We start from the raw sequence: 12973 nt of genomic DNA, 5'->3' as shown, positions 1-12973 counted from the left end.
ATGATCTCAGTAACTGAGCTGAGATAGAAGGGTTCAGGTGATCCCTGAGATAGCTTGGACCTCAGTTGTTCAGAGCTTTGTAAATTAATACAATGTACTTACTCCTCCTCACTTCCCCAAAATGTTTATTATTTCTAGCCATCTCAAGAGCTTTGAGGGTTACTTTGCTGTGTGTGCCTCCTGACTGGAAGGTGAGCTCAGTGAAGGGACTCATGCAGTGACACAACAGGCTTCCTCCAAGGGAGGAATAGTTTCATCTTTTCACCAACAGTAATTGAATTCTCCAATCACATGCAATATAGAGTTGGTGCAGAATTGTTAGACAATCAATATGATGTTACCATTACGTTTGGCACTCTGGTTTAAGAAGGACATTGACAAGCTGGAAGGTGTACATAGGAGGGTGGCCAAGATGATCAAGGGTCTGGAAACCAAGCCATATGAAGAATGGTTGATGGATCTGGGGATGTGTAGCTTGGAGGAGACTAAGAAGAGACATGATAGCCATCTTCCAACAGGCTCTTCTCATGTCCATATGCTTCTTGTACATTGAAACAGTCTTCCAAACCATCATTTGCCCTAAGCTTTTACTTCCAACTCCTGAGCGTTTTTCAGTCTCCCCTTGGAGCAAATGTTTACTTGCCGCTTTTCAGAGGTCTACTCTGGATTGGCAGAAACTTGGTTATAGCATGGACCATGGATACTCCTATGCCATGCGCATGTTTAGCTGAAATCGCAACAAAGCAAAGAGACTTGGTTTCAAAATGGTCAGCTGGGTCCTAAGACGTTAGCAGTGGCAAGGGGCGGAGGGGGGAGTGAGGTCCCATGCAGAAAAAAAAGCAAGGGGGAATTGCACTAGTTCATAGCATCCCAATGTGGAATGTTTACAAAATGCTCATTAAGAAGAAGGAGGATTGTGAGATAGCAACCGAAATCTGGTGAACAAGCTTACAGTGGAGGAGATAAGGGCGTGAAGGGCTTGTATAGGAGGCACCGCCAGCTCTATCCAATTACTGGGACCTGGATGGGGGTGTGGAAACAAGAGCGAGAGAAAGAGAGTTGGATCACAAGCTCCAACTTCCAAACTTGTCAACCGTCAGTGACACAAGACGCTGATACCCATTTGCGGGGGGATAAAATAGGCGGCACCAGAGCAACGCTTTTGTCGAGTCCTGTGGCCAGCTAGAACGAGGCCATGGAACCAGCAGGCTTTCAGCTGTGGGCAGCCGTCTCCATTCTGGTGCACCTTGCAAACGGTAGTCCCATCATGAGCCTAGACATGCCTCTCCTGGAGGAAGACAGGCCGTTCTTTGACGAACAGGATGCCTTGCTTCAGACTTTGCAGAACGAGTTGCTGAAGGCGCTCAACATCTCCGACATCCCCCTGCAAGAGACGGCAGCCAAGGTGGACCCTCCGGAATACATGCTAGAGCTCTTTAACAGGTTTGCCACTGATAAGACCTCCATGCCATCAGCCAACATCATCAGAAGCTTCAAAAATGAAGGTAAGGTCTCTTAACCAAGCCTGTTAGGTGTTGCAGTTAGGATGCAGAGGGGAAGTTTGATGGATGATTTATTAGCAAAGTGATCCAGCTAAGCAGGGGTCAAGGTGGTTGACCTGCTGCTTGGTGGACCCCACACCTTATCTGCCCAGCTGTTTGACAAATGACTGCAAGTCATTTGAACCATCTGCTGGATTTTCAAGTGCATGGCACACTTGGTTTTTAAATATCTATCAGGGATGCTTTTTGAAAAGGTGACTACTAATTTTGAGATCTAAATGGAGAATCTCCTCCCCCTGCCCAAGTCTTACTTAAAATGCTCCTTTGAAGATAGTCATGGTTGCCTTCTTTGGTAGCTCAGTGGTTTTTCAGTGTCGGGTCATCTTTTTCACATGCAGAAGGACCTAGGTTTAATCCCTGGGACCTCTTGGGTAGGGCTGCATGAAACTTTGGACTGTTGACAATATCAAGCAAGATGGACCAACAGATTCCTAAGTTCCTAGAAGTAAGCAGAACAGAAGTAATCTGCTTAGCATTTCCTCTGCATGAGCTGTTGCGCAAACACACTACTGCGATCCCACTCAGCTCCCACTGATTTCAATGGATATTGTGTCAGAGAACTTTCAGGGGGATTGTATATGTTGTTTGTATATTGCTTTTGATAGCAAAATCTTTCATCAATTATTATGCTCATTTTCTATATAAATATATAGAATGTATTAGTGGCACATGAACTACATGCCATTGGTATTTACATGGGTAACTTGGTCATCAGATGTGCCACATAGTGCACTCCAGATGTTGTTGGAGAACTGGATCCCTGAACATTGACTGTGCTGATTGAAGCTTATGGAAGTGGCAGCCACAACATCTGGAGGGCTGGATGAATAGGACTATCCATTCAAAGGGATACTCTGCTTCCTCCTAGATACTCAGCTTCCCACCCCAAAAATCGATGCAATAAAAATATTTCCTTCTACCTAGAAGGTTTTTTCCAAAACTCTAAAGAATCAGTGAGATCAGAAGCAAATCCTACTGGATTTGATAGAGCTTACTCCCAAATAAATAGGCAGGGTTGCAGCCTTCAACCAACAAAAATATTTGGGGCTTTTGCAAGTTTTCAGATTTTGTATGAAAGCAAAAGATGTTCAATGTCCACATAGCTCTTAGTGCTTCTCAATAACAATCATACGTTTTTGAGAGTGGCATGCTTTTCCTTTCTGTTTTCATAATCAGCATCTTATAAACTGAGATTCAGGAAATGTAGACACAATGGCACTTACTGAGATCCTTCAGTTTCCTTTGAATCGTGTTCTGGAATATTGTTTCCATGAATCCAGCTTAGACACTGGCAGTCCTGTTGTCAGCTATGGGGAAGGACTCAGGATGAACCGAAATTCTCCATTTAGAAATTCTGAAGTCAATGGAACCCAAACCCAGCAGTCTGCATTAATTGATATGTCGGGAAGGGTGAATGCAGATAGGGACATTATTTCCTTTTAAAACAGCTTGGTGTGAATCATTCCCTATATAAATCGGTCTCCTAGCCTGCCTGCAAAGTGCAACCTTTTCCTATACAAATTTCTAAGACTGAATGAATCAGCGTGGTGGACCTGATCACAAAAGCCATACCAAGAAATGCATTCTTAAAACGAGATGGGTGTATCCCACTTTCATGATGTGCTTCTGATTTGGAGAAGCAGCATTTTTGTCAATAACACTTACTAAGATCATTTTAACATTCCAATTCGAAAGTCACTTAAGCCAAAGGGCTAACTTAGTCACGGATCACAGTTGACTTGCTTTACGCTCTCACGCTCCATCTTAACTAACTTGCAAATTATGGCACCGCTAACTGTTCAGAGGCAGGAGTCAAGCAGAACTTTAAAAGTCTGCACCAGCTTTCATAGAGAAGAGTCCACTTCAGCAGCTGTGTCTAATGAGGCCATCATGAATCTGTGTGTCTTGAAAAGCTTTGTTGTTGTTGTTGTTTAGTCGTTTAGTCGTGTCCGACTCTTCGGGACCCCATGGACCAGAGCACGCCAGGCACTCCTGTCTTCCACTGCCTCCCGCAGTTTGGTCAAACTCATGCTGGTAGCTTCAAGAACACTGTCCAACCATCTCGTCCTCTGCCGTCCCCTTCTCCTTGTGCCCTCCATCTTTCCCAGCATCAGAGTCTTTTCCAGGGAGTCTTCTCTTCTCATGAGGTGGCCAAAGTATTGGAGCCTCAGCTTCACAATCTGTCCTTCCAGTGAGCACTCGGGGCTGATTTCCTTCAGAATGGATAGGTTTGATCTTCTTGCAGTCCATGGGACTCTCAAGAGTCTCCTCCAGCACCAGAATTCAAAAGCATCAATTCTTCGGCGATCAGCCTTCTTTATGGTCCAGCTCTCGCTTCCATACATCACTACTGGGAAAACCATAGCTTTTACTATACGGACCTTGAAAAGCTACAGGACTCTTTCTCATTTTCACTGCAATAGACTAACACCACCACCCTCTCCAGACATCGATTAAAAGAGATTACTAATGCGCTCATGCACATGTGAAAGCCCAGACCGTCTTCAAGTAAACTCCGGTAGATTTTAAACACACATTTCTCAACTTTAGAGCTGTCAAGATGACTTTCACCAGCAAGCAACCCCTTGCGGCGCCTATAGCAAATGTCAAGGAATGCTCTGTCCTGTGGGCCTCATCAGGCCTGCCACATTTATCTTGCTTTCCTGAATTTCAAAATTTCACCAAGTGCGTATTTCCTACCTCTTTCTTGTAAGAGCCTCCTGTAGAAGCTCTCCAAACAATTCTGGCTACATTTGACAATATGTGAGACAGAAATGTATAAAGATTTCCCCTTCCTCTAATTTTGCGTTTGCCTTACTCACTTCTCCTTTGACCACCAAGAAAAGCACAAGAAATGGCCCACTCTCTGGCTGCCACAGTTAATCAGATTAAGCTCAGCATTAAATTCTCATGGGGGTCTTTTAGAAAAGATCCCCTGAACTCTCCCAAAACTACAATATTCAGGATTCTTGGGTCATAGTCAATCTGGAGTCAATCTGGTTGTGTAGAAGTCTCATCTAGCCCTGTGGTTCCCAAAATGGGTGGTTTCCACCTCCTGGGGGTGGGGCAGGCGGTGGGAGGGGTACTAACAGGCAGACGATCAGACTTTGAAAAGCTAGAATCACCGGATCAAGTTGAACTAAATCATTTTAATTGGATTTTGAATAAATGTGCAATTAACTGTTGTTGTTTTGAATTTTATTCTATTGTTATCTTCAGTAGGCCATGCACACTGCTATTCTGAATCATGCTTTTTATAGGGTGAGGCAGGGGTCACTGGGGAGGAGTTTATGGAACCAAGGGGACAAGGCCCTGAAAAGGTTTGGGACCCATTGCTAGGCATAGACGCCCTTTCGTTGGTGAGCATGGCCATATAGGGAAGAAGGGTAACATTTGATTGCTTTTAATTTTCAGAGCAGATTCCGCAGCCCATCCACTTCAATGGAATACGGAGGTACCCTCTTCTCTTCAACGTCTCCATTCCACACCATGAGAAAATAACAATGGCAGAATTGAGGCTCTACACTCTGGTGCAGGAGGACAGGATGTTCTACAATGGTCTCAGCAGGAAAGTCACCATCCTGGAAGTGCTTGAGAATGACCGTGGAAGAGGGAAGGAGGAAGAGGAGAGAAGAATGAAAGTTCTGGCATCCCGGCACATTTACAGCACCGACAATGAATGGAAAACGTTTGAGGTCACGGAGGCCATCAGGAGGTGGCATCACTCAGACTCCACCACTCATCAGCTGGAGGTGCAGATTGAGAGCCGAGGGGGAGAGGAGGCCGTCGGAGGAGGGAAAGCAGATATCGACATCGATTCGGAGACCAAACATGAGCCTTTACTCATTGTGTTTTCCGACGACCGAAGCCATGCCAAGAAAGAGGAGAAGCACGAACTGAATGAGATAATAGAGCACGAGCAAGATTTGCAGGACCTGGACATGAATGATTTCCATACCAGCCCCAGAAAGGAGAAACTTCTGCAGATCAGATCCAACATAATCTACGACTCCACATCCCGGATAAGGAGGAACGCCAAGGGGAGCAGCTGCAAAAAGACTTCGCTCTATGTGGATTTCAAGGAGATTGGCTGGGATTCCTGGATCATTGCACCTCCAGGCTATGACGCCTCACAGTGCAGGGGAGCCTGTTCTTTCCCTTTGGACGATCACCTCACGACCACTCATGCCAAGGCCCGGACTTTGATTCACTTGAATGATCCCCAGAAAGCTTCTCCAGCTTGTTGTGTACCGACCAAGCTGAATCCCATCTCCTTACTCTTCTTAGATAACGGGGTCGTCACCTACAAGCTCAACTACGAAGGCATGGCTGTCTCAGAGTGCGGGTGCAGATAGTAGAAGGATGCTCCCCACCCACAGGGCTTTGGGTCCTCCTCAGATTATTTAATTGTTTCATCTGTATATTTGTACAGTTTTGATTTGTACAGACTTAATAAGCTTATTTAATGAGGCATGTACAGATAATTAGAGACAAAGGAAATGGGCAACGGATTAGAGGGGGTGTATTTTTCGTTTTCACGGTTGGCTTGGAGAAAGCAGGATTGTGCCTCTTCGCTTTACTCAAGAGTCAGTTTACACAATCAGCAGAATCCAGTGTTAATTCTCTCCCCTTATGCCAGATTATACCACTTCAAACTGCCCATGGTTCAATTCTCCCCCACAAAATAAAATGCCTCGCAGTCGTTTCTGCTGACTGTGTGAACTAACCCCCCCAAATCTGGCCACTGAGAACCATTTCAATTCCCCCTTTTTGTGTCCAAATCAGGATTTGCAATATACTGTACTCATGAAGGATGTTATTTTAAAATATATTTCTGAGAACGAACTAAATTGGATGGTTATATGACGCATTCAGAAGAAATTAAAATTGCTGGACACAGTATCGGTAATGTTGATGTGCACAGATCTAGCCCCCACCCCCAGGTCACCAGAAATTGCCTCAGATACAAATTGTGCAACACTACTAAGGCTTTGGGCCTACTCCACCAGAGGGAAGGTTGTTCCGGAGCCATGACTCTTGGGTGGTAAGGAGGGCTGGGGGTTTGTGCATCTCCAGTAGTTACAGACAATGAGGTAATTCTGATATGAATGACATGTAGAGATGATGCACTGACCAAAGTCCCCTTTTCTGCACAACTTTGTTTGACCTAGTTTTTAATCATTTAGGAGCAGAACAGAACTTCAGGTAAGCACACATAAGAGAGTCCAGTTACAGACTCAGATTATAGAACACCTGGTACAACCCTACACAACTTTTGAAAGGTGCAATACTTCACTACACTTTCCTTTGAAAGATCATTGTGCGTAACCAGTTTGGTGGGGGCTTATCCTAAGACAGACACACCTGATTCCAATTGCATAAATGCTGGCAATTCAAAATTTCCTTGTTGCACCTGCCAAGAACTATATTCTCCTCTTGCATTAATGATCTGCTCCATGACTGTCAACAGAAATAGACCAAGAAAATACTGGTGACTTGGAATTTGTACCCCCACCCCCACCCCCCGCAAGACTCAATGCTCTTTGCATGCTTGTTGAGATTCTACGGAGAGGGGAAATTATACTGTGCTTCGTGTCAGAATGGAATATCTCTGCGGACAAAGAGAGGGTCTTTGCCTTTATGAAGCTGTCAATTCACAAGACGGTGCTCTCTGGAGTCACATGTCATGTTTCCGCCACTCGCCCTCCAACAAATCATTGCGATAAGAAGGTGTTGGAGCTGAGAAACAATAGGCCTGGTGCTTTATTTATACTAAGCTGGGAATTTGTCAGATTCTTTGGAAAGTGTAATTGACGCTGAGTGTGCTGCCCTCGGCTGCAACCTACTGTACTGTCTCCAGCCTTTGTTTTACACTTTTAAGGCAAGGCTGTATTCCCTGGATGAGATAACAGGCCTTGCCTTTGAGAGAATGGACTCTTGACTCTTCACGGGAATCAACACCAAAGACAACGTCAAGGACTAACTCAAACCAGCTTAACCTACATCCATGCAGCCGTTATTTATTGATATATTTATTGACTGTTGTAATATAATGTAGAATACAAAATCTTCTATTTTTGTGCTGTATGTAAAACACACTTGGACAATCCTGTGCATTGAATCATACATGGATTTTGACGCTAATAACGGCAAAAAAAAGTGTTATGGGTTTTCTCGATTGTTTTCTTTTGTAAATATATAATTTGTCTCTTTTTTTAATTTCTCGGTGTAATACAAAATATAGTGGCATGTAGTATGCAGTCGCTTTTTTCCCCTTTTTCCTTTCTTTTTTGCTAGCCCAAAGTCCTTGAACACAAGGGACAGATATGAGATCCGTGGAGATTTCCCTACATTTTACGAACTCTGAGAACCCACTGTTATAAGAATTTTAAGGTCTTATATATATAAAATAGATGTTCATAATGTACCAAGCAAATGCATACATGAATATATGAACCACATGTCTGAAACCCACAGAAAAACCCTGGAACCATTTTCTCTCTCCCCAAATGACCTCAAATATTTCTCTGGAAGATCGAAGGAAAGGGGAAATCTCTCCATTGTCTCTGTGCTCACAAATCCTGCATTAAGGGCACATTTGAGATGTGAATAGGGTGAGCCTGTGACCTGTGATCTGGATTCAGGAATTGAGTAGTTATCATAACAAAAGAGAGGCCAAAACTCAGGTAATGCAATCAGGTAACCTGCCAGACAGGAGATAAGCAACACACTCAGGATTCTGTTTTAGACCGCCCCCTGTGATGTATGTATGATGTTTCTGGGGGAGGTCTGGAGTTTGAGGGTGGGCAATTTAAAAAGTCTATATAAGGGTGGGCACACCTTTGTTCTGGGTCCCGTCCCACCCCTTGTGTGTGGGAGGGCACCCTGTTGCAACAGCTTTAATAAAGATCAGGCTTACTAGCTGCTTTGCTTTTCAATATTCTCTGGTTGGTCTCTGTTATTTTCTCCTACCGATAGAGAACCTACAAAAGGGCTCTTGGGTACCCCATAAGGGAAAAGAAGCAGTTTTTCTCTCTCATAACACCGCCACCATCGTACTCCGGCCCTGCCTGGAAGACCTGCCTATCAGTCTACAAATCATAATGTTTACTCCACAAATTCCCCCAGGCTATGCTGAGTTGGGTGTATCTGCAATGCCTCTTCCCTTTTCCTGGTAAAAATAGCTGGCCAGGAAAGAACTGATGGCAGCAGCCCAAGTTGTAGCAGGCAAGGAAACAAGGTAGCCATAAGCAGCCTCAGCAGACCTATATATCGAAAGAGAAGTGTAACATGGCAAGCTTTGGGGTGCCATGTCTTAATTTGCTAATAAAGGGTGCATTGTATCCAATGGCGAAAACTAAGAGTGCTCTTGTGCTCAGATACTGCTTACTGGCTTCCATTGGGGCAACTGGTTGGCCATCATAAAAACAGAGTGCTGGACTAGATGTGGTCATTGGTCTGATCCAGCAGGTGCGTCTTATGTTCTTGCGTTCTCGTGTTCATCCATTGGCCACAACAAGCCTTTTCCTCCATACAGTCCTTGATGACCAGGCCTTACAAACTTAGCTTCAAAACCGCTGGCTGAACAGCTTCTATGGTGTCTTTTACATCAACCAACCATCTTAGCCAATGACTGGAGAAAGCTAGAAACTCGACTACTACTTCTTTAGTTGAATATGGCAATAGTTTGACACCTGCCCCCTCCCCAGACTGCCTTCAGGTAGATCACCAACATTTGCTTACAGTTGCCCAGAGTTCTGAAAAATATTAAAAGAGAAGCCAGGTATTGCTGCATAGAGCAATCTTATGGAACTTTGGGCTCTCCAGGTATTTTGAACTACAGTTGCTATCAGCCCCAGCCAGGATGGCAAATGGTATGGGGATGATGGGAACTGTAGTTCAGCAAACATCTGGAGGGCCATAGGTGACCCATCCCTGCTTATAGGAGATAATTAAATGTATACATCCTCTTTAAAAAGCTCATTCTCTTACCCACTAGGCTATGGCTAACTCTTCAGTCTTTGCAATGGAGTTGGTCCAACTTCCCCAAGCAACTCTGTCTCCTACAACATAGCCTTGCAGTTCTTATTGCCTTTTGATGCCAATTGGAAGCTGAAACTCTCTTTTGATAGGATAGAGTCTATGCCCTAAGTTACTGCGTTGGGTTATTCTTCAGCCAGTTTTGTCCTTTATGACCAGCACAGCAGGGCTGGCTACTGAAAATGTCTCTAGATAAGCTGTTAAGCACCTGAGACTGGGGCAAAACTAAGGGGCACCTGCCCAACCATTGGGAGGGACACAAAGGAGTGACAATAAAATGGTGGGAAAACTCCAGTGAAGTATGGTGAGGGAAGGGAAAACTATAATTTCATTTAAACGTTCATTTGGGCACCTCAAATGTCACGTGCCATTAAATGTGAGTTTATAGGGGTGTTGTGAAAAACCAGAAATGCTACCCTAGTGTGTCAAGGAAGAATGGGTGGTCTTTAAGTTGGCTGCTAGCTCAAAGGTAGCAGCAGATTGGCTGATGATATTTACTGATGAGAACTTATTGTTATGAGATGCTATCTGAATGAGCAGTTTTAGGAGGTACTGTTTGAGGACACTGTCCCTACGTTCAGATGAGATTCAGTTGCCTACCAGCAAACTCAGGTTGTGCAATTTAGCTGTGATTCCTGCTAGATGGACTACTAGACGTCTCTTTGGGTACCTTCCAACTCTACAATTCTTTGTTTCCAATTCTAGTTGATCTGGAAATCCTGCATAAAAAACCCACCTCCCAGAAACACTAGACTTGTTATGACCAGTGGAAAGGATGGGTTGGCACTTGCTTTGATACAACATAGCCTAAAGGCAAAGGTAAAGGGATCCCTGACCATTAGGTCCAGTCATGACCGACTCTAGGGCTGCAGCGCTCATCTCGCTTTACTGGCCAAGGGAGCTGGCGTTTGTCCACAGACAGCTTCCGGGTCATGTGGCCAGCATGACTAAGCCGCTTCTGGCGAACCAGAGCAGCGCACGGAAACGGCTTTTACCTTCCCGCCGGAGTGGTACCTATTTATCTACTTGCACTTGACGTGCTTTCGAACTGCTAGGTTGGCAGGAGCTGGGACAGAGCAACGGGAGCTCACCCTGTTGCGGGGATTCAAACCGCCGACCTTCTGATCGGCAAGTCCTAGGCTTTGTGGTTTAACCCACAGTGCCACCTGCGTCCCTACAACATAGCCTAGCCTCCTTGCAAATCGGAGTCATTAAATAACCAACTGCACACCCTCCAACATGTCCCAGAGTAAAACTCAGATACGTGTCTTTGGGGGCCACACCCCTGCACGAGTCACATGAGAGCATGCCCCTTTCCCCAAACACACATCCTTCGGGGCTGCATTATTGTGGGAGTCAGGTGACTCGTGCAAGAGCATGGCTCTCAAAAACGGGATGTCCTGCTTAACTCGGGACAGTTGAAGTGTATGCAGCTGTCATGTAATCTCCATGCAAACAAATCAGGGTGAATGTTCATTACAAAGGCCATCTGGAAGCTTCCTGAGCCTAGTGGTCTCACTCTAGATAGCTATGTGGCAAAACGAAGAAAGCTCACTGGAGAGAGAACACTGATTTTTGTAGCCGGCCTTAAACTGGGATTTTTCCTGCTTGTTATGCTTGGGGACGCAGGTGGCGCTGTGGGTTAAAGCCTCAGTGCCTAGGACTTGCCGATCGAAAGGTCGGCGGTTCGAATCCCTGCGGCGGGGTGCGCTCCCACTGCTCGGTCCCAGCGCCTGCCAACCTAGCAGTTCGAAAGCACCCCCGGGTGCAAGTAGATAAATAGGGACCACTTACTGGTGGGAAGGTAAACGGCGTTTCCGTGTGCAGCTCTGGCTCGCCAGAGCAGCGATGTCACGCTGGCCACGTGACCCGGAAGTGTCTCCGGACAGCGCTGGCCCCTGGCCTCTTAAGTGAGATGGGCGCACAACCCCAGAGTCTGTCAAGACTGGCCCGTACGGGCAGGGGTACCTTTACCTTTACCTTTTATGCTTGGGGGGGGGAGGGTGTCTCCATAGAATATTGTTTGTCTGGGGGGAGGTGATGCTGCTTAGCAGGCTGGTGCCAACTGTTCTCACAAACTCAGTGTGCAGATTACAAAGACATGATGAATCTCCAGGGATCTCTCCCATTGCAGGGGAACAGACTGATATAAGTAAAAAAAACTGCTCCTTTCCCCTTATGGGGTACCCAAGAGCTCATATAGAGTCCTTTTGTAGGTTCTCAGTCAGTAGGAGAGAATAACAGAGACCAACCAGAGAATATTGAGAAGCAAAGCAGTTAGTAAGCCTGATCTTTATTAAAGCTGAAGCAACAGGGTGCTCCCCTCACATGCAGGAAAGGAGGAGGACCCCAGAACAAAGGTGTGCCCACCCTTATATAGACATTTTAAACTGCCCGCCCTGGAATCCAAGACCACCCCCAGAAACATCATACATACATCACAGATGGGGTGTAGCCCAAGACCACCCCCCAGATACATCATACCTACATCACAGAAAAGGCGGTCTACAACAAAAATCTGAGTGCGTTGTTTTTACCCTGTCTGCCAGGTTACCTGTTAATGGTCACTTGACTGGATTATCTGGGGAGCCTGGTCATCCTTTTGTAATGATAATACTTAATTCCTGAGCCAGGTTACAGGCTCACCCTATTCACACCTTAAATGTGCCCTTAAGGCAGGATTTGTGAGGACAGAGACAATGGGGAGGTTTCTGCATTTCCTTTGACCTTGTAGAGAAATATTTGAGGTGACTGAAAGAGTCAAAATGGCTTTAGGACTTTTCCTGTGGGTTTTGGACATGTGGTTTATATATTTATATATGTGTTTACTTGGTATATATATATATATATATATATATATATATATATCGTATTTTTTGCTCTATAAGACTCACTTTTTCTCTCCTAAAAAGTAAGGGGAAATGTGTGTGCGTCTTATGGAGTGAATGCAGGCTGCACAGCTATCCCAGAAGCCAGAACAGCAAGAGGGATTGCTGCTTTCACTGCGCAGCGATCCCTCTTGCTGTTCTGGCTTCTAAGATTCAGAATATTTTTTTTCCATGTTTTCCTCCTCCAAAAACTAGGTGCGTCTTGTGGTCTGGTGCGTCTTATAGAGCAAAAAATATGGTGTGTGTGTGTGACCTAAAAATTCTTACAACAAGACCCTGAAATGAGGCTAACCCTTAAACCATGGGGAGGTGTCTTTGTGAACCCCATACAGAGAAAACTTAAGCTATCCGATACCAAGGTGACAGCACCTTCAACACCAAGGGGAGAGGGGAGAGTGCAAGGTTAAAGCAGAGGTTGTTGAAAACATGCTCTCTGCATTTGTGTGATTTCAAATGTATTCACTTCAAGCACCAAAATGTCTT

General features: G+C 45.1%; 1 protein-coding gene across 1 annotated transcript; it reads left to right on the top strand.

Moving 5' to 3' along the window:
- Positions 1-929: 929 nt before the first annotated feature.
- Positions 930-6366, top strand: BMP10 (bone morphogenetic protein 10). Its single transcript, XM_079988561.1, has 2 exons — positions 930-1505; positions 4977-6366. Exons 1-2 carry the CDS (start codon positions 1196-1198, stop codon positions 5915-5917), a joined length of 1251 nt encoding a protein of 416 aa, XP_079844687.1. The 5' UTR covers positions 930-1195; the 3' UTR covers positions 5918-6366.
- Positions 6367-12973: the final 6607 nt, after the last annotated feature.

Source organism: Podarcis cretensis (genome assembly GCF_951804945.1).
Source record: "Podarcis cretensis genome assembly, chromosome: 8".
NCBI classification, from domain to species: domain Eukaryota; kingdom Metazoa; phylum Chordata; class Lepidosauria; order Squamata; family Lacertidae; genus Podarcis; species Podarcis cretensis.
Note: the sequence above shows the minus strand (reverse complement) of the source record. Positions and strands in the feature narration are given on the sequence as shown.